This window comes from Mirounga leonina, unplaced genomic scaffold (genome assembly GCF_011800145.1).
Source record: "Mirounga leonina isolate KUSES-001 unplaced genomic scaffold, KU_Mleo_1.0 Mir_94, whole genome shotgun sequence".
NCBI lineage: Eukaryota > Metazoa > Chordata > Mammalia > Carnivora > Phocidae > Mirounga > Mirounga leonina.
In genome coordinates, this window is record NW_023270855.1 from 53856676 (window position 1) to 53883037 (window position 26362).

The 26362-nt window shown below is 40.9% G+C and overlaps 1 protein-coding gene across 1 annotated transcript; it reads left to right on the forward strand.

Moving 5' to 3' along the window:
- Positions 1-2783: 2783 nt before the first annotated feature.
- Positions 2784-3973, forward strand: LOC118005618 (putative methyl-CpG-binding domain protein 3-like 5). Its single transcript, XM_034997581.1, has 2 exons — positions 2784-2789; positions 3238-3973. The coding sequence occupies exons 1-2, from the start codon at positions 2784-2786 to the stop codon at positions 3820-3822; spliced, it is 591 nt and encodes a 196-aa protein (XP_034853472.1). The 3' UTR covers positions 3823-3973.
- Positions 3974-26362: the final 22389 nt, after the last annotated feature.

Here is a 26362-nt window from a genome sequence, read left to right on the forward strand (position 1 = left end):
TTATATCTTTTGGATAAATACCTAGTAGTGCAATTGCTGGGTCATAGGGTAGTTCTATTTTTAACTTTTTGAGGAACCTCCATACTGTTTTCCAGAGTGGCTGCACCAGTTTGCATTCCCACCAACAGTGTAAGAGGGTTCCCCTTTCTCTGAATCCTCACCAACATCTGTTTCCTGATTTGTTAATTTTAGCCATTCTGACTAGTGTGAGGTGGTATCTCATTGTGGTTTTGATTTATATTTCCCTGATGCCGAATGATGTTGAGTATTTTTCCATGTATCACTTGACCATTTGTATGTCTTCTTTGGAGAAATGTCTGTTTATGTCTTCTGCCCATTTCTTGACTGGATTTTTTTGTTTTTTGGTGTTGAGTTTATTAGATGGATTCAGGATTCATTGTTATAAGAGTGTGAAGTGGTAGGGTGGCCAGAATGCCACTCAGGTTTATTTTATTTTTTAAAAAATTTTATTTTATTTTATTATGTTATGTTAGTCACCATACAGTACATCATTAGTTTTTGATGTAGTGTTCCATGATTCATTGTTTGCATATAACACCCAGTGCTCCATGCAATATGTGCCCTCCTTAATACCCATCACCAGGTTAAACCATCACTCCAGCCCCCTCCCCTCTAAAACCCTGTTTGTTTCTTGGAGTCCATAGTCTCTCATGGTTCATCTCCTCCTCCAATTTCCCCCTTCATTTTTTCCTTCTTTCTCCTAATGTCCTCCATGCTATTCCTTATGTTCCCCCAAATAAGGGAAACCATATGATAATTGACTTTCTCTGCTTGACTTATTTCACTTAGCATAATCTCCTCCAGTTTAATCCACATTGATGCAAAAGTTGGGGTCCTGGGATCGAGCCCCACGATCCTTATGTCCTTTCTGATGGCTGAGTATTATTCCATTGTATACATGGACCACATCTTTATCCATTGGTCTGTTGAAGGGCATCTTGGCTCCAGTAGCCAAACTGTGGACATTGCTGCTATAAACATTGGGGTGCATGTGTCCCTTCTTTTCACTACATCTGTGTCTTTGGGGTAAATACCCAGGAGTGCAATTGCTGGGTCATAGGGTAGCTCTATTTTTAATTTTCTGAGGAATTTCCACACTGTTTTCCAAAGTGGCTGTACCAACTTGCATTCACACCAACAGTGTAAGAGGGTTCCCCTTTCTCCACAACCTCTCCAACATTTGTTGTTTCTTGCCTTGTCAATTTTTGCCATTCTAACTGGTGTAGGGTGGTATCTCAATTGCCACTCAGGTTTAAACAAGATATTAGTACTAGCAAGTGGGTTTGGGGACACTTTGATAGCAGTGAATTATTTGGGGAATTGGTTGGTTCAACTTGAGATCTGGTCACTGTGATTGGAGTCATCAATATTATCACTGAAGAGGTGAGTGGGAGGATGGCATTGGGTATCAGGATTGGAGTCAGATCTGTGCTGATTCTATGGGCATGTCTAGCTCTATGGGCTAATGGTATTTGAAGTCCAGGAAATGGATGGATGGCCTAGACAGGGGTGTGGATGAACAAATGTGAGAGCAGGATTGATTTTTTTTTTTAAGATTTTTATTTATTTATTTGACAGAGAGATAGAGAGAGAGCACAAGTAGGCAGAGTGGCAGGCAGAGGGAGAGGGAGAAGCAGGCTCTCCGCTGAGCAGGGAGCCGGACATGGGGCTTGATCCCAGGACCCCAGGATCATGACCTGAGCCGAAGGCAGCCGCTTAACCGACTGAGCCACCCAGGCGCCCTGTAGGATTGATTTCTAAGAAGCATTTATTTGTTGTGCTAAGTCAGAAAGAGGAGCTGACATTAACAAGGAGAAGAGAATGAAGAGTATCAGGGAGAATGTTCTGTACCAGAACCTTGAATAATGGTTTACAAAGGAGGTCTTTGTGAAAAAAAAAAAAAAAAAAAAGGGATCTGTGTTATGGGAATATTTGCATATAAATATATTGCAAATAAATATCTGAGTTATTATTTTTTAAAAATTTTATTATGTTATGTTAGTCACCATACAATACATCATTCGTTTTTGATGTGGTGATCCACGATCCATTGTTTTCGTATAACACCCAGTGCTCCATGCAGTACGTGCCCTCCTTAATACCCATCACTGGGCTAACCAATCCCCCCTCCTCCCTCCCCTCTAAAACCCTGTTTGTTTCTCAGGTCCATAGTCTGTCATGGTTCATCTCTCCCTCCAATTCCCCCCCCCCCACATTTTTCCCTTCCTTCTCCTAATGTCCTCCATGCTATTCCTTATGTTCCACAAATAAGTGAAACCATATGATAATTGACTTTCTCTGCTTGACTTATTTCACTTAGCATAGTCTCCTCCAGTCCCATCCATGTTGATGTAAAAGTTGGGTATTCATCTTTTCTGATGGCTGAGTAATATTCCATTGTATATATGGACCACATCTTCTTTATCCATTCATCTGTTGAAGGTCATCTCGGCTCTTTCCACAGTTTGGCTATTGCGGACATTGCTGCTAGGAACATTGGGGTGCATATGGCCCTTCTTTTCACTACATCTGTGTCTTTGGGGCAAATTATTTATGAACAGGAGGATAGTTGAGTGAAGATGGGATTTGGGTGTGCAAGTGAAAGCTAGTAAGTATCTCAGGGTTGGGAGGGATATGATCTCACTGAAGATGAGGCATGAAAGCTAGGAAAACCAGGAGGTAGTGTGTCCTAAAGCATAGTAAGGAGATACTGAACACCTGAAGTCTTGGGATACGAAGAGACCTATGATCCTTGTATCTAAATGATGGTGGGTCAGGGGGTACCAGCATGTGTGTGGTTGACATTGACAAGGGTGGGAGGAGGGAAACATCCTCCAGGGAAGATGGTGGAGGGGAAAGGGTCTGGAGTTGGCACTGGGTAATGACCTCAAGCTTTCTGTCCTTGACTTATATCTGCTTGACGGTGTTCCAGAACTGGTTCTCAGTGTGTGGTGTCTGCACGAGCAGCATCAGCATCACCTGAGAACCCTTAGAAAGGCAGATTCTTGGCCCCAGCCCAGACCTACTTGGCTTGAGGCCCAGAAGTCTGAGTTTTAACAACCCTCTGGATGATTGTGATGCACCGTGCGATTCAAGACACATTTCTCCATGGAGAGAGGAGGGTGGAATATTCATATGAGCTGAGACCATTCTTTGTGGCTGGTGGTCCTCATCCCCCATTTTATTCAAATATCACATTTCATTTTGTTTTCAAAGGGCAAGCTCAAAAGAAACATGATGTCCCAGACCATAGAGAAGAAAAGACAAGTCCATTTAGCCAAGGCCAAGAAAAGATATCATGAAAGAGCTGCACCTCCTATAAGGCTGACCAGTTGCATTTTTAAGAGGCCAGTCACGAGCATAACCTCCCATTCTGGCAACGAGGTCAGGTACAGTCAACGGGACAGGGCCTTGGAGAAGCCCCAGCAAATCTCTGTGTACAGGAGACTGCAGGGACTCCAGGCCTGCAGCAGTGAAGGAGAAATTTTAAGTACTTTGGACTTCATAAATACCTCACAAGTGATTGTACCAGGCAGTGCAGGTGCAGGGTCTCTACCTAGTGGCCCTGGGCCCAGCACGGTACCATCTTCAGTTTGGGCAGGGATGTTCCCAGGAGTGGGTCTCTATCTCCCACCACCCATCTGCATACAGCCAGTAACACCTGGAGATATCCGGAGACAGACTCGGAAAGTGAAAAAAGCAAGAGAGAGACTGGCTGAGGCCTTGAGGGCAGACAGGCTTGCCAGGGAGGTGGAGAGAGCCAGAAGCCAAGAGGGACATTCTGAACATTCTGACAACTAGAGGAAAAGTAGGAAAAGGTTGTGTGGAAGGATCCAGTGGGGTGCTTCACTGTGAGACAGCCCCCAGTTTCATTTCCTGTCGAGATGTCAATCGTTTCTTGCTCTGTGCCTTGTTATATCAAAATTGTACTTCATTAAACTCTTTTGAGAGACAAAGGTGTGAAAGAGTATAGAGTGGTGGTTTTGTGGGTAAGAGATTGGATTTCATTTGAAATAAGTCAATCAGAGAAACAATTATCATATGGTTTCACTCATATGTGAAACATAAGGGATAATGCAGAGGACAATAGGGGTGGGGGGAAAACTGAATGGGAAGAAATCAGAGAGGGAGATAAACCATATGAGACTCTTGACTCTGGGAAACAAACTGAGGGTTGTGGAAAGGGAGGGGGGTGGGGGGATAGGGTAACAAGGTGATGGGTATTAAGGAGGCCACTTGATGTGATGAGCACTGGGTGTTATACTGAACTGATGAATCACTGAACATTATATCAAAAACCAATGATGTACTTACTATACCTTGGCTAATTGAATTTAAAGAAAAAAGAAAAAAAAGAAAGAATCCTTGCCAGCAAGCTCACTGCCTTCGCCCTGAATGAAACTAGTCCACCTCACAGCATAGGACACATTGGAATTATTCAATAAACAATTCATTTTGCTTATAAACAATTTATTCAGTAAACATTGTAATCATTTATGGTGAACAAATAATTGATGGAATAAAGGTGTCACTTCTGTAGAAGTCAGAGGGGGAGACTGTCTCACTAGGTTCAGGAAGGAAAAGAAGTGATGTGGTTCTGGAAGGACCTGGTATTTTCTGGACTTCTTAAACTTTTGGTAGAGTAGTTTTAGCAGAGCTGGGGAAGGAAGCCTGATTTCAGAGGGTCAAAGACTGAAAAACAAAGAGTGAGTGGAGGTGGACAGCTATGCCTCAGGCAGCTGTACCTCATGCCTCTTACAACAGGCTCTGGATTTAACTTAGTGAAAGCTCTCTCCCAGAGCCAGCAGCTTTGGTGGAGGCTGATTCCACCCCAGAACGGAGGCAGGCCTGACTCTTCAGTGTGAGCTAGTCTGCATATTCCAAACTCTCAGTGTCCTGGGGTAGGACATCCCATGGCCCTCTCTGGTCCAGTCGATCCAGGCACAGAGCACTTTATGGAACACAAGGTGGAGCCCAGTACACAGGGCTCTTACCTGCCAGACCTGGCATTCTGGAAGGTGGAGTTGAGTGAGGTCACAGTGTAAGAGCGGTTGCCTGGGTTTGAGGCCATCTGGGAGGACAGCATAATAGGGGTGGGTGTGCTGGTGGACAGGACAAGACCTGTCCTCCTCATTTGTATTCTGCAAGTATCTATGTCTGGACCTAATCTACTCAAGTTCCATTAACATAGCTGATTTCTACCCTCATTGAATCTTTCCTATTTTTATTTTCTGTTAAATTGTTTTATCTTTTTTTTTAAATTTTATTATGTTATGTTAGTTACCATACAATACATCCTTAGTTTTTGATGTGGTGATCCACTATCCATTGTTTTCGTATAACACCCAGTGCTCCATACAGTACGTGCCCTCCTTAATACCCATCACTGGGCTAACCAATCCCCCCTCACCCCTCTAAAACCCTCTAAAACCCTGTTTGTTTCTCAGAGTCCATAGTCTCTCATGGTTCATCTCTCCCTCCAATTCTACCCCCCCATTTTTCCCTTCCTTCTCCTAATGTCCTCCATGCTATTCCTTATGTTCCCCCAAATAAGTGAAACCATATGATAATTGACTTTCTCTGCTTGACTTATTTCACTTAGCATAATCTCCTCCAGTCCCATCCATGTTGATGTAAAAGTTTGGTATTCATCCTTTCTGATGGCTGAGTAATATTCCATTGTATATATGGACCACATCTTCTTTATCCATTCATCTGTTGAAGGACATCTCGGCTCTTTCCACAGTTTGGCTATTGCGGACATTGCTGCTAGGAACATTGGGGTGCATATGGCCCTTCTTTTCACTACATCTGTGTCTTTGGGGTAAATACCCAGGAGTGCAATTGCTGGGTCATAGGGTAGCTCTATTTTTAATTTTTTGAGGCACCTCCACACTTTTCCAAAGTGGCTGTACCAACTTGCATTCCCACCAACAGTGTAAGTGGGTTCCCCATTCTCCACAACCTCTCCAACATTTGTTGTTTCTTTCCCTGTCCATTTTTGCCATTCTAACTGGTGTAAGGGGGTATCTCAATGTGGTTTTGATTTGAATTTCCCTGATGGCTAATGATGATGACCATTTTTTCATGTGTCTGTTAGCCATTTGTATGTCTTCTTCAGAGAAGTGTCTTTTCATATCTTCTGCCCATTTTTTGACTTGATTCTTTGTTTTTTGGATGTTGAGTTTGAGAAGTTCTTTATAGATCTTGGATACCAGCCCTTTATCTGTAGTGTCATTTGCAAATATCTTCTCCCATTCCATGGGTTGCCTCTTTGTTTTGTTGACTGTGTTTCCTTTGTTGTGCAGAAGCTTTTTATCTTGATGAAGTCCCAAAAGTTCATTTTTGCTTTTGTTTCACTAGCCTTTGGAGATGTATCTTGAAAGAAGTTGCTGTGGGCGATGTCAGAGAGGTTACTGCCTATGTTCTCCTCTAGGATTTTGATGGATTCCTGTCGTACATTGTCATGTGTCAATTGATTATTGGCAATATGACATATTGTCATATGTCAATTACATAAGACAATGTAATTGTCTTAATTGCGGTCTTTCATCCATTTTGAGTTTATTTTTGTGTATGGTGTTAGAGAATGGTCGAGTTTCATTCTTCTGCATGTGGCTGTCCAATTTTCCCAGCACCATTTATTGAAGAGACTTTTTTCCATTGCATGTTTTTTCCTGCTTTGTCGAAGATTATTTGACCATAGAGTTGAGGGTCCATATCTGGGTTCTCTATTCTTTCCATTGGTCTATATGTCTGTTTTTGTGCCAGTACCATGCTGTCTTGGTGATCACTGCTTTGTAATACAGCTTGAAATCAGGCAACGTGATACCCCCCATTTTGTTTTTCTTTTTCAACATTTCCTTGGCGATTCAGGGTCTTTTCTGATTCCATACAAATTTTAGGATTGTTTGTTCCAGCACTTTGAAAAATGTCATTGGAATTTTGATCAGGATGGCATTGAAGGTATAGATTGCTCTGGGTAGCATAGACATTTTCACAATGTTTATTCTTCCGATCCATGAGCATGGAATATTTTTCCATCTTTTTGTGTCTTCTTCAATTTCTTTCATGAGTGTTCTGTAGTTCCTAGAGTATAGATCCTTTACCTCTTTGGTTAGGTTTATTCCGAGGTATCTTATGGTTTTTGGTGCTATTGTAAATGGAATCGTTTCTCTAATTTCTCTTTCTACAGTTGCGTTGTTAGTGTATAAGAAAGCAACTGATTTCTGTGCATTGATTTTGTATCCTGCCACATTACTGAATTGCTGTATGAGTTGTAGTAATTTGGGGGTGGAGTCTTTTGGGTTTTCCACATAAAGTATCATGTCATCTGCGAAAAGAGAGAGTTTGACTTCTTCTTTGCCAATTTGAATACATTTCATTTCTTTTTGTTGTCTGATTGCTGTTGCTAGGACTTCTAATACTATGTTGAACAATAGTGGCGAGAGTGGGCATCCTTGACGTGTTCCTGATTTTTAAAAAAATTATTATTATGTTAATCACCATACATTATATCATTAGTTTTTGATGTAGTGTTCCATGATTCGTTGTTTGTGTGTAACACCCAGTGTTCCACGTAGAACATGCCCTCTTTAATACCCATCACCAGGCTAACCCATCCCCCCACCCTCCTCCCCTCTAGAACCCTCAGTTTGTTTTTCAGAGTCCATCATCTCTCATGGTTCATCTCACACCAGTCAGAATGGCTAAAATTAACAAGTCAGAAACAACAAATGTTGGTGAGGATGTGGAGAAAGGGGAACACCCTTACACTGTTGGTGGACATGCAAGCTGGTACAGCCATCCTGGAGAACAGTATGGAGGTTCCTCAAAAAGTTAAAAATAGAGCTACCCTACAATCCAGGAATTGCACTACTGGGTTTTTTACCCCAATGATATAAATGTAGTGATCCAAAGGGGCACTTATACCTCAATGTTAGTAGCAATAACGTCCACAATAAGCCAACTATGGAAAGAGCCAAGATGACCATCAACAGATGAATAAATAAAGAAGAGAAGGTATATATACCCAATGGAATACTACTAAGCCATAAAAATGAAATATTACCATTTACATCGACATGGATGGAATTGGAGGATATTGTGCTGAGCAAAATAAGTCAATCAGAGAAAGACAATTATATGGTTTCACTCATATGTGGAATGTAAGAATCAGTGTGGAGGATCATAGGGGAAGGGAGGGAAAACTGAATGGGAAGTCATCAGAGCGGGAGAAAATCCATGAAAGACTTCTAACTATAGGAAACTAACTGAGGGTTGCTGGAGGGGAGGTGGGTGGAGGGATGGGGTAACTGGGTGATGGCCATTAAGGCGGGCACGTGATGTGGTGAGCACTAGGTGTTATATGCAACTGATGAATTGTTGAACTAACTGTACATCTGAAAGTAGTGATGTACTACATGTTGGCTTATTGAATTCAAATTAATAAAATAAAATAAAATATAGGTTTCATTGTATCAATGATAATTTCTGTTTTACAAATGGTGTTGTGGGTATGCATGTGTTAGTATTAAGAGACTGTAGGCATGGTCATCCACATGAGAATCCCACAAAGACATCCATGTGCCATTACCAAGGTTGCAACAGCCCCTGAACATGCCTCACTCGAGAATGAGATCATAAACCCAGACCATGGAAAGTTTAAAAGCTATCTGGAATTTTCCCCTGAGAATGCTTGAGAAGCTATTAACTCATAACAAAACATTGGGTGGTTTTGAGTCCCTGCTCATGGTAATGTATGATTCTAGTGTAATTTTCTGCACATTGGCACTGATTCTTTGATGTGGGGGTGGGGGAAGGCCACCCTATGCACTGTAGGAGGTTAAGCAGTAGCACTAGCTTCTACCAGTAGATCCCAGTTGTGACCATCAAAACTGTCTCCAGACACAGCCATGTGTCCCTTAAGAGACAGAACCACCCCGAGGGTAAAACCCACTGGTGTAATGTAAAAGCAGGGCCCAGCCTTTGCCTTGCAGAGAACTGGGTTTGTGTTTTGATTCTGCTGTGTACTCTCTGAGTGACTTTGAGCAAATTTCTTAACCCCTTTAAGCCTTGGTTTCCTCACCAGTAAAATGAGAATCATGATAATCATGTCTATATCATGGCTGGTATGAGCATTGGATGAATTAATGCATACAAAGTTTTTTTTTAAATTTTATTTTATTATGTTATGTTAGTCACCATACATCATTAGTTTTTGATGTAGTGAATACATTTCTGGACACATAGTAATAAACAGTCAGTAAATGGTAGCTATTTTTGACTACAGTGGACTCATACTCTGGACTGGTTTGGCGTAAGTGATAAGCAGTGACAGAGCAAGAAATGAGTGTGAATAGTGTGGGTGAATCCAGCCCACTGAAGAGATGGCCCCAGGGTGAGCCAGGATGGGAGGCTAGCCACAGGTGGGAGGTCAGCCCTCCTGGGTTGTCTTGCCTTGCACTGTGTGATTGTCAAACCAGGGTTCTCAGCCTCATTGAGAATAGGATTTTTCATTCAAAAGAGCTAGCTAAGAATGCACATTTACCTCCCCTTTCTTCACTTAACCCCTGTGGGCAAAAAAACCCAAATAAGAATTGTTAAAGACAAATGCAGATAGTCCCCCAAATTCTGAAGAGTGCCATCAACAGACCAGAAAGTTCTAAGGAATTTCTGTAAGATACAGTGCAAATGAGCCTGAGTGCTGAGAGAAACCAGAATGGGAGAACTCTGAAAACCACAGGCACTAGACTTCTCCTACTAACCTAAACAGGAAGCTTCTCAATGGAGAACTGCACTGGGATCCACACTCCGAGTTAGTAGTTAGAGTAGGAGTGGCCAGCTGGGGACACCAGTTCCAACTTGACCATTCATATCACCAAACTGTACCACCTGCCATGTAGACAAAGCAGATAAATTTAGCTGTTTAAATAAAGCAGAGGGTTCGTTTCAGGGATGCTGATGCGAGAAGGTGCTGATGCACACAGCCTGGTGAAACTGATTCTCACCCAGGATGTCTCTAATTCCAGAGCCAGAGGGGATTATGTTCTGCTTACCTGTTCCTTGTGTCCACAACCTAAAGGAAACCTACCTGCCTGGTATTCTGTTCCTATCTGGTACTTGTACATGGATCAGTGGTCATCATTTTCTATCACTGCAAGTCCACAATCCTAAGAACACCTGCATCAGGCATCTGTATTAAGTGGCTTTAATAACTATGGAGATACAGCCATGGACCCCATGGCATTGAAGAAATGTTTTAAGACAGCTGAAGGAAAAGCAAGACAGGAAGCAATGACAGCAAATTGTTCTGGACCCAGTTTATGGCCAGCAGCATTTCTGCCCACTCACAGGTCCCAAGGTCCCCTGAGACACCTCAGGTGCCTTGTCTCCTAATAGCACAGACTGACTTGACCTCCCCCAGCTGAGGGTCCACTGGCGTGGTGGGCATCATAGCAGCTCCAGCATCCAGATCTGACCTCATCATACACATGGAGACTCTGGGATCTCCTCCCTGGACTCAGATGAACTGCTGTGCTGTGGATGTAGGATCTGCCTTCCCCAGATAGGCAAATCAACCTAGAAGTCAGGAAAAGTCCAATGAGGCAAAGTTTGACCAAGGGGAGAAACAAGATGAGAAGGAGCTGGCCTCTCTCTTTTTCTCCTTCTCTCCTCCTGCCAAGGGACTGTCCCAACACAGTTATAAGTGGCCTTTCTGGAAAGTCTTGCATGACCACACCACCACCCACATTGTCTTACATGGCAGTGCCCAGCACAGGGATGCATCATCTTGAATTTGCTCTCCCTCCTTCCCTGCTTCACATCCCCTTCTTCCCACACTCTTGCTGCCCAGGATTTCACACACAACCCCTTAAAGCCTGAATACATGTTGTGCCTTGGGTTCTGTTTTCTAGCAAAATCTGGGCTAAGGTACACAGTTAATACAGGAAAGAGGGGAGAACTTAAAATCCTCAGAAATGATCTCCAGAAAGATTCAAGAACTCATTTGTTTCATATTATAAGAACAGGCTTTCTTCAAGCCATTCTTCACCTTAAACTTACACAGAACTATATGTCAATTATATCTCCATATGACTGGGGGCAAATTTTTTTTAAAAGATTTTATTTATTTGAGAGAGAGAGAGAGTGAGAGAGAGAGAGCAAGAGGGGGTAGGGTTAGAGGGAGAAGCAGACTCCCCGCCTAGCAAGGAGCCCGATGTGGGACTTGATCCCGGGACTCCGGGATCATGACCTGAGCCGAAGGCAGTCACTTAACCAACTGAGCCACCCAGGCACCCGACTGGGGGCAAATTTTTAACAACAAAAAATAAAGCAGCCTTTCTCTCCCTGGTATTTTAGGGAATATTTTAATTAAGGCAAGATATTTTGTTTTTTAATTATTATCAAACATTTCAGATTTTAATATTATAACTATATTAATTATTATATTATCTATAATATATATTAGAATATATTATTACTCTATTATATTATTATGTACATTACATATATTATATTATTCATTGTTATTAGAATTCATGTCGTGGGGAGCAATATGTTATAGGAACAGTCTGTTAGCATGCCAATAAATATTTTAATCTTTTGTCTGAGACACAGAAAGAGTTATAACAGTGAATTTGATTAATATTTATATAAGTCATGTAGGCCTTTATATGTTGATTTGAAAAGATGAGTAGGACTCATACCAAAGAAATACTATTGTGCAGTTACAGAGAGGTTTGATCTTAGATATTTTCATACTTTCCTTTCTTTTTTTTAAATTTCGCTTATGTATATAGTATGTTGATTACATGTGCTATATCTAACCACTGTTTTTGCCTTTGACAAAGCTCTTCATCTCAATAAGTATAACAAGTAAAAGAAGAAGCTGCTATGGAAATGGCACAATAAAAGAAAAATAACCAAAAAAGTTTCTGAGAAATTAAAGCTGAGTTTTCTGGAATTTTAATGACAATGCTCGGTAACAGAATGGACATGCAAAAGGCCAAATTATTAGTCAGGAAAAGTCAGTTGAGGAACTCTTCTAGGATTTAGAGGGAAAGATAAAGAGTTAGGAGATATCCAGGATGGTCAGTACCCATCCGAAAGGAATTTCATCAGGATGACCAGGAATAATGAAATCCAATCAACTACTTCTCTGCAGTGAAAAGGAACAATTTTTAGATCAACAGAAGCTAGAACATGCCAAGCAACAACCCTGAATATAGATACCCCCAAGCAGAGATTTTGTAAGGGAGAAGAGAATAAAATCTCTCTCTATATATTAGATATGTGTATACATATCTATATAAGAAAAAATATACAAAAATGTTAAAAATATAATGAGATATCCTAGCTCCAAGGAAAAAGAGGAAATCCTACAAACTACCAGAAAGGGCAGGGGGGGAGGGGGACCAGTTATTATTTAAAAAAAAAGAAACTGAGAATGCTATATATTAAAAATAAGGAAGAGATATCTATGAAATATCTATGAATTTCTTTTTTTACTATAAGAACATTTTATTTTTATTTTCTAATTTTATTTATTTTTACTATGTTCAGTTAGCCACTGTATAGTACATAATTAGTTTTTGATGTAGTGTTCAGTGATTCATTAGTTAAGTATAACATCCAGTGCTCATCACAACACATGCCCTCCCCAATATCCATTACCCTGTTACCCGCTCCCCCCATCCTCTTCCCCTCTGAAACCCTCAGATTGTTTCTCGGGGTCCATAGTCTCCCATGGTTCATCTCTCTCTCTGATTTCTCCCCCTTTGGATTTCCCTCCCTTCCTCTATGGTCCTCCATGCTATTGCTTATGTTCCACATATGAGTGAAACCATATGACAATTGTTTTTCTCTGCTTGACTTATTTCACTTAGCATAATCCCCTCCAGTTCCATACATGTCAATGCAAATGGTGGGTATTCATCATTTCTGAAGGCTGAATAATATTCCATTGTGTATATGTACCATATCTTCTTTATCCATTCGTCTGTTGAAGGGCATCTCGGCTCCTTCCTCGGTTTGGCTATTGTGGACATTGCTGCTATGAACATAGGGATGCACGTGCCCCTTCACTACATCTGTATCTTTGGGGTAAATACCTAGTAGTGCAATTGCTGGGTCATAGGGTAGCTCTATTCTTAACATCTTGAGGAACCTCCACACTGTTTTCCAAAGTGGCTGTAACAGCTTGCATTCCCACCAACAGTGTAAGAGGGGGTCCTCTTTCTCCACATCCTCACAACATTTGTTGTTTCCTGTTTTGTTAATTTTTGCCATTCTAACTGGTGTAAGGTGCTATCTCATTGTAGTTTTGATTTGTATTTCCCTGATGGCTAGTGATGTTGAGCATTTTTCATGTGTTTGTTAGCCATTTGTATGTCCTTTTGGAGAAGTGTCTGTTCATGTCTTCTGTCTATCTTTTGACTGGGTTATTAATTTTTTGAGTGTTGAGTTTGAGAAGTTCTTTAAAGATCTTGGATATCAGCCCTTTAACTGTAATGTCATTTGTAAATATCTTCTCCCATTCAGAATATCTATGAATTTCTGGGAGAAAATTATTGTAAATCAAGAGTTATCCTTCCATCTCATTCTGGATCACCAAATGGAAAGAGCTGGACTTTTTAAAAATGTCACAAAACTGAGAGTCAGGTCCAAGAAATCCATTTTCCAAAACAGGAACAACCAGTCACCTGAGGCTATGGCTAGTCTGAACTAAAATGTACTGTAAGCATAAAATGCATTCTGGAAATCAAAGACAATATGAAAAAGAGCATATAAATGGTCTCATTAATGCTTTTTATATTGATTACAGCTTGAAATGATTAATACTTCACATATGTTGTTAAAGTATATTATTAAAATTAATTTCCTGTTTTTATTTTTTTAAATGTAGCTACTAGAATTTGAAATTACTTGTGTGGCTCACATAAGTAGCTTCTCTCAGATTTACATTAGAAAATATGTTGAGATATACTTGAACGCAAATCCAGCAAAATATTTTCCTTTTCAAATAAATATGACTATTTCCTACTGTAAGTATTAGGGAATTTGGGGGGATAGCAAGTATTCTCATTACTTAGGCCAAGGTTGCAAACTGTGGCCCTGGGCTGGCCCACTGCCTGTTTTTGTAAAGTTTTATTGGTACACAGCCACATCTATTCATTTATGTCTATGGCTGCAGTCACATGATAAAGACAGGGTTAAATAGTTGCAACAGAGACCATATGGCCTGCAAAGTCTGAAATATTTACTGGATAGTCCTCTGCAGAAGAAGTTTGCTAACTTCCAACTTAAAAGAGACATCCATGTCATGGGTAGTTGGTGTTTTGTTTTGTTTTGTTTTTGTTTGTTTGTTTGTTTACATGCACTCCTATGTTCACTGCAGCATTATTTATAATAACTAAGATATGGAAGCAAACTGAGCGTCCATTGATAGATAAATGGATAAACAAGATTTATCTATCTATCATCTATCTATCTATAAATATAGATATAAAATTCAGATGTGAAATATTACTCAGCCATAAAAAAGAATGAAATCCCACCATTTGTGACAAGGTGGGTGGACCTAAAGAGTTTTTTTTTTTTTTTTTGGTTTAAATAAATAAAGTGCCCAGCATGACACTAGATGCATAGGAGGACTTATTTTTTTTTTTAAACTGGGCATTTCATTAATTTTGGGATTGACTCCTTTTTTTTTTTGTAGTAGAATTTTTAAAAAATTTTATTATGTTATGTTAGTCACCATACAATACATCATTAGTTTTTGATGTGGTGATCCACGATCCATTGTTTTCGTATAACACCCAGTACTCCCTGCAGTACATGCCCTCCTTAATACCCATCACCAGGCTAACCAATCCCTCCTCCCCCCTCCCCTCCCCCCTCCCCTCTAAAACCCTATTTGTTTCTCAGAGTCCATAGTCTCTCATGGTTCATCTCTCCCTCCGATTTCCCTCCCTTCATTTTTCCCTTCCTTCTCCTAATGTCCTCCATGCTATTCCTTATGTTCCACAAATAAGTGAAACCATATGATAATTGACTTTCTCTGCTTGACTTATTTCACTTAGATTGACTCCTTTAAACAAACACATATTCCTCTGACCTGAATTCCCTGATCTGCAGAAGATATGATGATTACTCCTGTTTTACAGGTTATACACCTGAGACTGAGGATTAAAGCAAAAATGGCTTTAATCTGCACAGATTACTTACAGTTGCACACTTAGAGTTGAGATGGAACACAAGTCAATTTCTCCTGGACCTCAAATTCTTACCCATCTCTCACATGAATGATGCTACAGAGAAAAGAGACATGATCTTCAGGCAGGACACTGAAGTTCTTCCCCTCTGAGAAGCCTATGGCCAGCTTCTCTTCCAAGATATGCATACTCTTGCAGTAATGCCACTCTTTCTACAAGCCCAGAATCACCTGTGCATTTGATGTTCCAGTCTGTGAAAGTTTTTTTCTCTTGTGGTTGAGACATACCCTTCTATGCAAAAACAGTAGTATTTTTGTTTCTCGAAGACACGGGAAGCAGAAGCATGACAGGGATGGGCTGCACATGGATCTGTAGAGAGAAAGAGAAGAAGAAGGCAGCTCTGTGGGTTCTGTTTTTTATTCAAAATTTAATCAATCTAATCCCACTTGAAAATCCTGTCTCTTAAAATGTCAACAAATGACTTTACTCACTTAATAGTGAGTTAAAAAAACTTCTTTCTTCTAGGACTTTTCTTAGATGCACTTTAAAAGTTTCTTGGAGTTAGTAAATAAGCTGGTTAAATCATATCTTTACTGTTATTGATATATTAGACAAACCACTTACCATCTCTGCCATCTGCTACCTCCAAGTTCATGCACAAAGAAAGATAGAATACCATATGCGACCTTTCCCTGCCCCACATGCATAACCAGACCTAATAATGGGGAATTCTCAGATAAACTCAATTGAGGCACATGCTCTAATCTAACTGCCTCACCTCAACAAAAATGTCAATGTCATGAAAGAAAAAGAAAGGCTGAAAGTAACTGTTCTAGACTAAAGGACATTAAAGAAACATAATAATTAAATATAATGCCTACGTGATTGAAGAATAAATCCTAAATTTGAAAAAAATGCATTACTGGAACAATTGAAAATTTTTTGACAATGGGCTTAAATTAAATAATAGAATTGTATCAATGACAAATCTCCTAAATTGACCTTGTCTTATGTAAGAGCATCTCCATGTTCTTAGTAGATAAATGCTAAGGGATTTAGGGGCATGATATACACAATTTATTTTTCAATGAATTAGTGAAAAATAAATACATATAGATATGTATACGAATATTTATAACCATTATATAATCTCAATGTGACAATTAACTAAGTTGAAGATATATCTATATTGTATATAGATATGTTAACTTTAAAAGTAAAAGTGCCAGTTATTTTCCTGGCAAAAATGGGTTTATTTGGAACGGAAGAGAATTGCAACCTGGGACACACAAGGCAAGTCCTCTGCCCACTGAAGAAGGGAGAAGACTGCTGTTTTCGAGAGGAAAGAGGAAAGAGGTGGGGCTATTCTACACAAAAAGTCCATTGGAGTAAACTGGGAGTTTGAAGTATAGTGGCTTCTCATTGCCTGAGCTGTGACTGTCTCCCATTGGCTGAGCTGTGACTGTCTCTCATTGGCTGAGCTGTGACCATCTCTCATTGTTTAGTCTGTTGGGGGTGTGAGGGAGGGAAGCAGGGCAGAGGAGACTTTCTTCCTCCTGATGGCTGAGGCAAGTAGTGTTGGCTTGCAAGGTCCATCTCTTCCTGTTGGGTTTGTAATTGACCACAAGTGCTAGGGCAGGAGAGCTCCCTTTGCTGAACCTCGAGACCCTATGTTAGTGAGGTTTCCTTTTATCAATTTTCACTGATAGCTGCATATAATTATTTTTGCTAATATATATTTGTGTGTTTAGATAGGTAGCTAGGAAACCAGAAGGAAATCTAGCAGTATCTTAGCAGTTGATGAATCCAGGTGAAGAGTATAGGGCGATCATTTTTACTATTGTTACAATATTTCTATAGATTTAAATGTCCAAAATAAAAAGTCGACTGACAAAAACCTTCATGCCATGTTTTATTAGGAGACATTATCCTGTCTGAATTCCACATTCTTCCTGTTTTGGCCCCTACCAATAAGTGTTTGCAGCTCAAACTAAAGTGATGACATTGCAGTCTTATTTATTTATTTTTGGAAAGAGAGAGACACAGCGAGAAAGGGAACACAAGCAGGGGGAGTGGGAGAGGGAGAAGCAGGCTTCCCGCCCAGCAGGGAGCCCGATGCGGGGCTTGATCCCAGGACCCTGAGATCATGACCTGAGCCGAAGGCAGACGCTTAACGACTGAGTCACCCAGGCGCCCCTAAAATATTTTTTTTTTATTTGACAGAGACACAGCGAGAGAGGGAACACAAGCAGGGGGAGTGGGAGAGGGAGAAGCAGGCTCCCCGCAGAGCAGGGAGCCCGATGTGGGGCTCGATGCCAGGACCCTGGGATCATGACCTGAGCCGAAGGCAGGCGCTTCAGGACTGAGCCACCCAGGCGCCCCGACATTGCAGTCTTAATACACTGTAATTAGTTGTCCCTTCCCACCAACCTTTGAACTGTGGGGGAATAAAATACCTTTACTGTTGTACCTCTTACTTACCTGGGACTTCAGTTGATTTCTGAAAAGTCTCCAAGCCTCCTTGTCCTCATCTTTAAAATGACGATGGAACCTGCCCCATAACTGATGGGTCAGTTGCATTGATTTTCTTAATTAGTCTGTGATTATTTGAGAGCATGTCCTTGTTCTTAGAAAATGCATACTGAAGTATTAAGGAGTGCAGGAATATGATGTCTTCAGCTTCTTCTCAAGTAGTTTAGAAAAAAATATGTGTTTGTGTTATATACATATATACACATATACACAATGCATGTATGAAATTATTGTACTATGTATCATACATGCAATATGTAAATGTATGTATGTCCTATGTATATGTATTATATACACAAATGGATGAATGTTTCTATGTGTTTATATGTAATATATAATGTTTATTATATATACACAAATGGATGACTGTGTTTATATATAATATATAATGTTTATTGTATATAATATATATTATAATACTTATATGATAAAGCAAACTGTTAACAATTGGTGAAGCGGGCGAGGGAGGGAAGATCTGAAAGTAATCTTCCAATTTTTCTGTAAGTTTGAAATTATATAAAATGAAAAGTTACCAAGAAAGAAGGAAGGAGGGTAGGGAGGGAGAGAAGGAGGGAAGAAATGGGCCAACATAAGGTTTTTTTAGTGTTCGTCTGGACCAAGAGAAGTAAGACCCCATTTGGGTAGTTGAGTGTGGTTCACCTACAAAGGATGGGAGAAATCTTCTCAAACCCTTATATGGCACTTGCTGTGTGCCAGGACTGTTTCTGCCCTTTCCGGATCATAATACCAACTGAGCAACTCCATGAGATGGGTACTATGATCTATAGTAAAATCTCCATTTTATAGATTAGGAAATGAGGCACAGAGAGATTAACTTGCCTAAGGTCACATAGCTAGTAAGTTATCAAGCCAGGATTCACACCCAGACAGTCTGGCTCCAGAAACTATGATCTGAAGGGATGATCATTTCTACCTTCAGGCACCCTGAGAAGCAACTGATTTTGTCACAAGAAATAAGGCGTGCTTTGGGACTGTCACTTTTCATCCTAGAATGAGAGAAAAGGTTCTGGAGATGGAGGCAAGCTTGGCTGCCAAGGAGTAGCATCTGGGACACTCTGCTTTTGCGGATGGCAGCAGCAGCTGAAGGGGTGATAATTTTCAATCCCTCCAGCCTGGAAAAAGTATGCCCAGCCCAACTAGTAAGTGGTAAGACCTTTTTAATTGTGGCTACTATAAAATAGTAAGGTATATGGATTTGATTTGCATTCTGTTTCTATTGGACAGCACTGGTCCAGTTGAAAAGCATGGGGACTCTGCCTAAATGATAGGGTAAGGGGGAAGACAACTGGACTTGGGGGATTGTGGCAAAGAGAGAAAGAGAACAAGGATGCTTCTGGGAGTCTGATGGAAGCAATGGAATGATACCAGAAAAAAGCAGGTTTGTATCAGAGAGGTATGGTGGACTTTTGAAAGTGTCAGGCAAAATGGAAAACTGCCTTCTCATTCCACCTTCATATGAATCTGGGCATAGTCTTCCATATGAACACAGTACAAAAGTTGTAGTATAACAGTGAATAGAACCACACAAAATTGACAGTATTTGGCCACTCTGGACCTACAAAAATGGTAATCAGTGTAGCTCATCTGAATTAATCAAAAGTTGCAGAGCTCGGGGCACCTGGGTGGCTCAGTCGTTAAGCATCTGCCTTCGGCTCAGGTCATGATCCCAGGGTTCTGGGATTGAGCCCCGCATCGGGCTCCCTGCTCGGTGGGAAGCCTGCTTCTCCCTCTCCCACTCCCCCTGCTTGTGGTCCCTCTCTTGCTTTTCCTCTCTCTGTCAAATAAATAAAATTCTTAAAAAAAAAAAAAGTTGCAGAGCTCTTAGAAATGATGCCAGACTGGGGGCACCTGGGTGGCTCAGTCAGTTAAGCATCTGCCTTCGGATCGGGTCATGATCTCAGGATCTTGGGATCAAGCCCTGCCATTGGGCTCCCTGCTCAGCAGGGAGTCTGCTTGTCCCTCTCCTTTTGTCCCTCCCCCTGTTGATGCTCTCTCTCTCTCTCTCAAAAAAAAAAAAAAAAATGATGCCAGACTTTAGAGTTGTCTGTTGAGGCCACGGGAGAAAGACCACATCCTGATGGACTGTGCCCTGTTGCGCTGGGTATTCCCATCCAGATACACTGGGCAGTGATTTTATTAAAAAGAGCTTGCTTTTGGGGGTGCCTGGGTGGCTCAGTTGGTTAAGGAACTGCCTTCAGCTCAGGTCATGATCCTGGAGTCCTGGCATCGAGTCCCACATTGGGCTCCCAGCTCAGTGGGGAGCCTGCTTCTCCCTCTGACCCTCTCCCTTCTCATGCTGTTTCTCTCCCACTCTCAAATAAATAAATAAATAAATAAACTCTTTAAAAAAAAAAAAGAACTTGCTTTTGGTTTCAAGTGCCAACATACCATAGCCTGATGTCTTGTGTCCTCACGACAAAGACCAAGCAAGAAAGCCCTGAGAAAAATAAAAGGAAGGAATTAACATTTCAGGAATCTTCCTTAAATCCTTCAGTGGGCTTCTGAATATCCCTAGCAACCTGCTTGTTTCTCCCAGGGACAGTACTTGATTTACAACATAGAACATACTGTCTTGATTACAAAGAAGGGCAGCGTGTTAAACATAAGTAAATTTATCATTTCCATAGATACCACTCCTACCAGCAGAATAGTTTATTCACTTAAATAGATTAAGTTCCCTTTCTCCTTACAACATGTGGATACATTTCATTAAGGTTTTAATCAATTTTATAAAACTGATAAATGCTAGCAAACTTAATAAAATGGTCTCTTCTTTGGAAGCTGCTAAACACTTACATCAGGTTTAAGCTGGTGTGGCAGGAGGCTGATTTGAAAAGACCAACACAAAATAAATGTTTATTACTCATACATACTGGAAGGAAAAAGTGTGGAGAGACATAGACCAGGATGTGAAGAGTGGTCATTTCCAGGTAGTTTTCAGTTTTGCTCATCTGTATTTTCTGTTTTCCTAGAACAAAGATGGGTTACTTATATAGTGACTTAAGAAGTACTACTGTGTCTTTTCAGAGAATGTAAAATGATACTGGAGAATAGAAGCTGTGAGAGTATTCAGCCTTGAGAAAAGTATCATACGCCTCACCACCACCACCACCAGCCCCATCAATACAGAAATCCTACCTTTTTGGTGACACTCATGAGTTTTAATCAGGGTGACCACCTGATTATTTTGAAGACAAAGTTCTGCTCCTTTAGCAAAGAGCTTGATTGCCCTAGCAGTGAAAACCCCACCTTATCTTTTTTGTATGAGTCATTCTGGTTGTTCTGATGAAACCGTTGGAACCCAGATGGTTCTATTTCCCAAGTCTGCTAACCCAACTGCTGAGGGAGGTCATCGAAAAGACATAACCACCAATTGACCTATGAGCAGGACTCAGACACTCAGAGGCTCCTCACCCCCTCACCCCCTCACCTGTCCTTGCAAAGCAGGTTCTCCTTACCTTTCCTGCTCCCAGAGGCTTCTCCAAGGACATCACCTTGAGATAGTGATGTGGTGCATACGTGACTAAACCCAGTCAAGCCCCTCCTCTCTATATGCAGACTTACAAGATTTGGTGGATGGGTGTGGGGATCCATTTGTCTTGCTGTTGCCCAAGACAAACCCTATATGTAAGTTCCCTTTCCTTATTAAACCTGCCACCTCCCAACCTGGAGTGGCCTGCCTCCTTCTTCAGTCTCTCCCTGCCCTGGAGCAATGGGGCCAATTTCAGATCACAGCCAGGATCTTCCCAAGAGGGCGAGTTGTGAACCAATATCAACTCCACAGTCAGTATAAGGGGAATAGCCTCCTCCCCTACAGCCCAGCAGGTAGGGGCCAGCTCAATGTTCCTGAGAGGTAGGTGGACCCAAGTGGTCAGTGATGGGTGTGGTTCCTGCAGATCTAGAGTGCCTTCCCCCAATGGAACTGGAACAGATTGACCACTCCCTAACACTTTCCTCCCAGCTCACCTTGCCCTGTAACTCTGGCTTAGATTTTACCAGGGGGAAGAGGAAAGAGGAGAAGAAAAAATAGAGCAGAGGGGAAGGTGGAACATGTGGACCCATCAGCAAGGGTGAGGCTCCATGGAGGTTGAAGAAGCAAGTGTCCCCTCCTTTTTTTTTTTTTAAATTCCCAATTTTCTTTCAAGCAGCTCATACATAACTTCTTTTTTTGTTATGTTATATTAGTCACCATACAGCACTTCATTAGTTTTTGTTTATTTTTTTAATTTAATTTTATTATGTTATGTTAATCACCATACATTACATCATCAGTTTTTGATGTAGTGTTCCATGATTCATTGTTTGCGGATAACACCCAGTGTTCCTTGCAACATGTGCCCTTCTCAATACCCATCACCGGGCTAACCCATCCTCCACCCCTCCCCTCTGAAACCCTCAGTTTGTTTCCCAGAGTCCATAGTCTCTCATGGTTTGTCTCCCCCTCTGATTTCCCCCTCTTCAGTTTTCCCTTCCTTCTCCTAATGTCCTCCATGCTATTCCTTATGTTCCACATATGAGTGAAACATATGATAATTTTTTTCTCTGCTTAACTTATTTCACTTAGCATAATCCCCTCCAGTCCCATCCATGTCGATGCAAATGGTGGGTATTCATCCTTTCTAATGGTTGAGTAATATTCCATTGTATATATTTACCACATCTTCTTTATCCATTTGTCTGTTGAAGGGCATCTTGCCTCCTTCCATAGTTTGGCTATTGAGGACATTGCTGCTATGAACACTGGAGTGCATGTGCCCCTTCTTTTCACTACATTTGTGTCTTTGGGGTAAATACCCAGGAGTGCAATTGCTGTGTCATAGGGTAGCTCTATTTTTAACTTCTTGAGGAACCTCCACACTGTTTTCCAAAGTGGCTGTACCAACTTGCATTCCCACCAACAGTCTAAGAGGGTTCCCCTTAGAGTGTCCTCTCCTGAATCTGAGACTATGTAATCCTGAATTCAACCTCTCTGTTGAAGCCTGTTTCATACCCATCCAATTCAATCATGGTTCTGAAGCTGACCTCATAAAAACAGACAGTAGAATGGTGGTTATCAGAGGCTGGGTGGATGGGGGCAGACCTGGGGAGATGTTGTTTAAGGAAACTAACTTGGAACTAGTAGGTAAGTCCTGGAGATCAAATGCACAGCATAGTGATGATAGACAACAGAACCATAGTATAAACCTTAAGACTGCTGACAGGCTATTTTTAATATTACTCATCCATCAGAAAGGATGAATACCCAACTTTTACATCAACATGGATGGGACTGGAGGAGATTATGCTAAGTGAAATAAGTCAAGCAGAGAAAGTCAATTATCATATGGTTTCACTTATTTGTGGAACATAAGGAATAGCATGGAGGACATTAAGAGAAGGAAGGGAAAAATGAAGGGGCGATGAACCATGAGAGACTATGGACTCTGAAAAACAAACTGAGGGTTTTAGAGGGGAAGGGGTGGAGGTATGGGTTAGCCTGATGATGGGTATTAAGGAGGGCATGTATTGCATGGAGCACTGGGTGTTATAAGCAAACAATGAATCATGGGACACTACATCAAAAACTAATGATGTACTGTATGGTGACTAACAGAACATAATAAAATAAAATAAAATAAAAAGACTGCTGACTAGATCTCATTGGTTCCTCTGACAAACAAGAAATGGTGCTTATGAGATGCCACAAGATGTTAGCTAAAGCTAAGGTGGTCATCATACTGCCATATATAAATGTACCAAATCAACATGGGGTACACCTCAACCTTACACAATGTTATGTGCCAATTATATCCCAATAAAGTTTTTAAAAATTAAATTTAAAAATAGTATAGTGGTATTTATGCTGAAAGCTACAGCAGAGCAGGTGCACAGGGAAACAGTATCACCAAGAGTGATACCTAGTGTTGAGTAAGCATTAACCCCTGATAACCACCTTCCAGATACAGCCATCTCATGGATTCCCCCTGACATTCTCAAGAAGCAGAGTCTCTTCTCAGCCCCATTTTACAGCACAGGAATCTGAGGGTCATAGTAGTTCCGGAACTTGCCCAAGATAACACAATGGGGAAGCAACAAAGCTCAACCTCTGACTAGGCTACACTGCCACTCACTGTTTTCGTTAAGCACTCCTTCACAACCTTGGTTTGTGAGATCTCACCCCTTTAATTAATACTATATTCACTACACCAACAGTCCCGGGGACCAGAAAGTGTCCTGTTTTGTGCCAGAGAGAGAGGAGAGAATGTGCATTGGTAAGATTCCCTCACTGTCCATTTGGGATAGATTCTTTCGACAGGACAGAGAAATCAATTCTCTTTAGACTCTATTTACGTGACTCAGGACTCCCTGAAGAGCCTCATGGACTGGCCCTAAACTTTCCCCAAATTCCAAATCCTCTGTCAGCTTCAGATGTTCATATGTACATGCTGACAAGTCCAGAGAAAGGAGATACTCCATACTGGAACTTAAGAAAAAAATCAACTACACCAATGGTCAAAAATTTCATGAAGGTTTTGAGTTTGCTGCCAATGAATCTCCCCATGAGTTTGTTTGTTTGTTTGTTTGTTTTACCAATTTGGTGCATTTTTGTTGTTGTTTTTGTTTTAGCTCATGCCATTAAAATAAAAAAAAAACAAACTTATACCTTCCTTGCTCAGTCTCGGCAGTATTGACATTTTAGCTTGGATAATTCCTCATCGCAAGGGCTGGCCCGTGCACTGGAGGGTGTGGGGGTGGCACCCCTGGCCTCCACCCACTAAATTCCAGGAACACCCTCACTTAAGTCACAACCACCAAAATTGTCTGCAAACAATACTAAGTGTCCCCTGTGGGGACACCAAATGGCCCCCAGTTGAGAACCACTGCTTTCTTTCTTCTTTTTTAAAGTCAGAAAACCAACCACTACTTTCAATGTTGTTTTTACTTCCAAAGACATTAGACATGGTATCTGAAAGCAAATAAAAACCATTGAAATATTGGCTCTATCTAAGTTAACACACACTTTGAAATCCAGACATGCCCCTCTCAAGAGATGCCCCTCAGGCCAGCCCTCCACCAGCTCAACTGAATACTATAGGTGTTCTAGAACCAGGAAATAAGATGTTGAACACTCAACACACAGAAGAAAGTTTGTCCTCTTGGCCACAGCTCCCCCAGCTTCTAACTGATAACTGATAACAGGGAGGGAATTGTAGAGTCTTATTTCCTATTTCTCAAGGAGTCTTGGCAGTTTCAAGAGGACCACAATCTGTTGGTGTAATTTCCATGGGTCAAGTCAAAGTCTAATTAAAGGCAACATCATGAATACAAACCTCTATAGGCCATGGATATCCACATCATGCTTACCGTAGAATTCTCAGATCACTTAGTAACTCATTGGACACAGAAATAAGGATCGAGGAAGAAAGACACCACTGAATTTGGGGCACTAATCAGCCAAGCCATCAACCACCCTGCCAATGCTGCATGCTTGACAACATTTTAAAAGGTATCTGTTTGGTTAGGTTTATTCCAAGGTATCTTATGGTTTTTGGTGCTAGTGTAAATAGAATCAGTTCTCTAATTTCTCTTTCTACAGTTACATTTTTATGTATAGGAAAGCAACTGATTTCTGTGCATTGATTTTGTATCCTGCCACATTACTGAATTGCTGTATGAGTTCTAGTAATTTGGGGGTGGAATCTTTTGGATTTTCCACATAAAGTATCATGTCATCTGTGAAAAGAGAGAGTTTGACTTCTTCTTTGCCAATTTGAATACATTTTATTTCTTTTTGTTGTCTAAATTGCTGTTGCTAGGACTTCTAATATTATGTTGAACAATAGTGGCGAGAGTGGGCATCCTTGTCACGTTCCTGATCTTAAAGGAAGCTTTTCCCCATTGAGGATGATAGTCGCTGTGGGTTTTTCATAGATGGATTTTATGAACTTGAGGAATGTTCCTTCTATCCCTATACTCTGAAGAGTTTAAATCAGGAAAGGATGCTGTATTTTGTCAAATGCTTTTTCTGCATCAATTGAGAGGATGATATGGTTCTTCTCTCTCTTATTAATGTGTTCTATCACATTGATTGATTTTTGAATGTTGAACCACCCTTGCATCCCAGGGATAAATCCCACTTGGTCGTGGTGGATGATCCTTTTTATGTACTGTTGGATCCTATTAGCTAGGATTTTGTTGAGGATTTTGGAATCCATATTCATCAGGGATATCAGTCTGAAATTCTCCTTTTTGATGGGGTCTTTGCCTGGTTTGGGGATCAAGGTAATACTGGCCTCATAGAATGAGTCTGGAAGCTTTCTTTCTGTTTCTATTTTTTTGAAACAGCTTCAGAAGAATAGGTATTATTTCCTCTTTGAATGTTTGGTGGAATTCCCCAGGGAATCCATCAGGCCCTGGACTCTTGCTTTTTGGGAGGTTTTTGACCACTGCTTCAATCACATTATGGGTTATTGGCCTATTCAGGTTGCCAATTTATTTCCTGTTTCAATCTTGCTAATTTATAGGTTTCCAGGAAGGCATCCATTTCTTCCAGGTTGCTTAATTTATTGGCATATAGTTGTTGATAATAATTT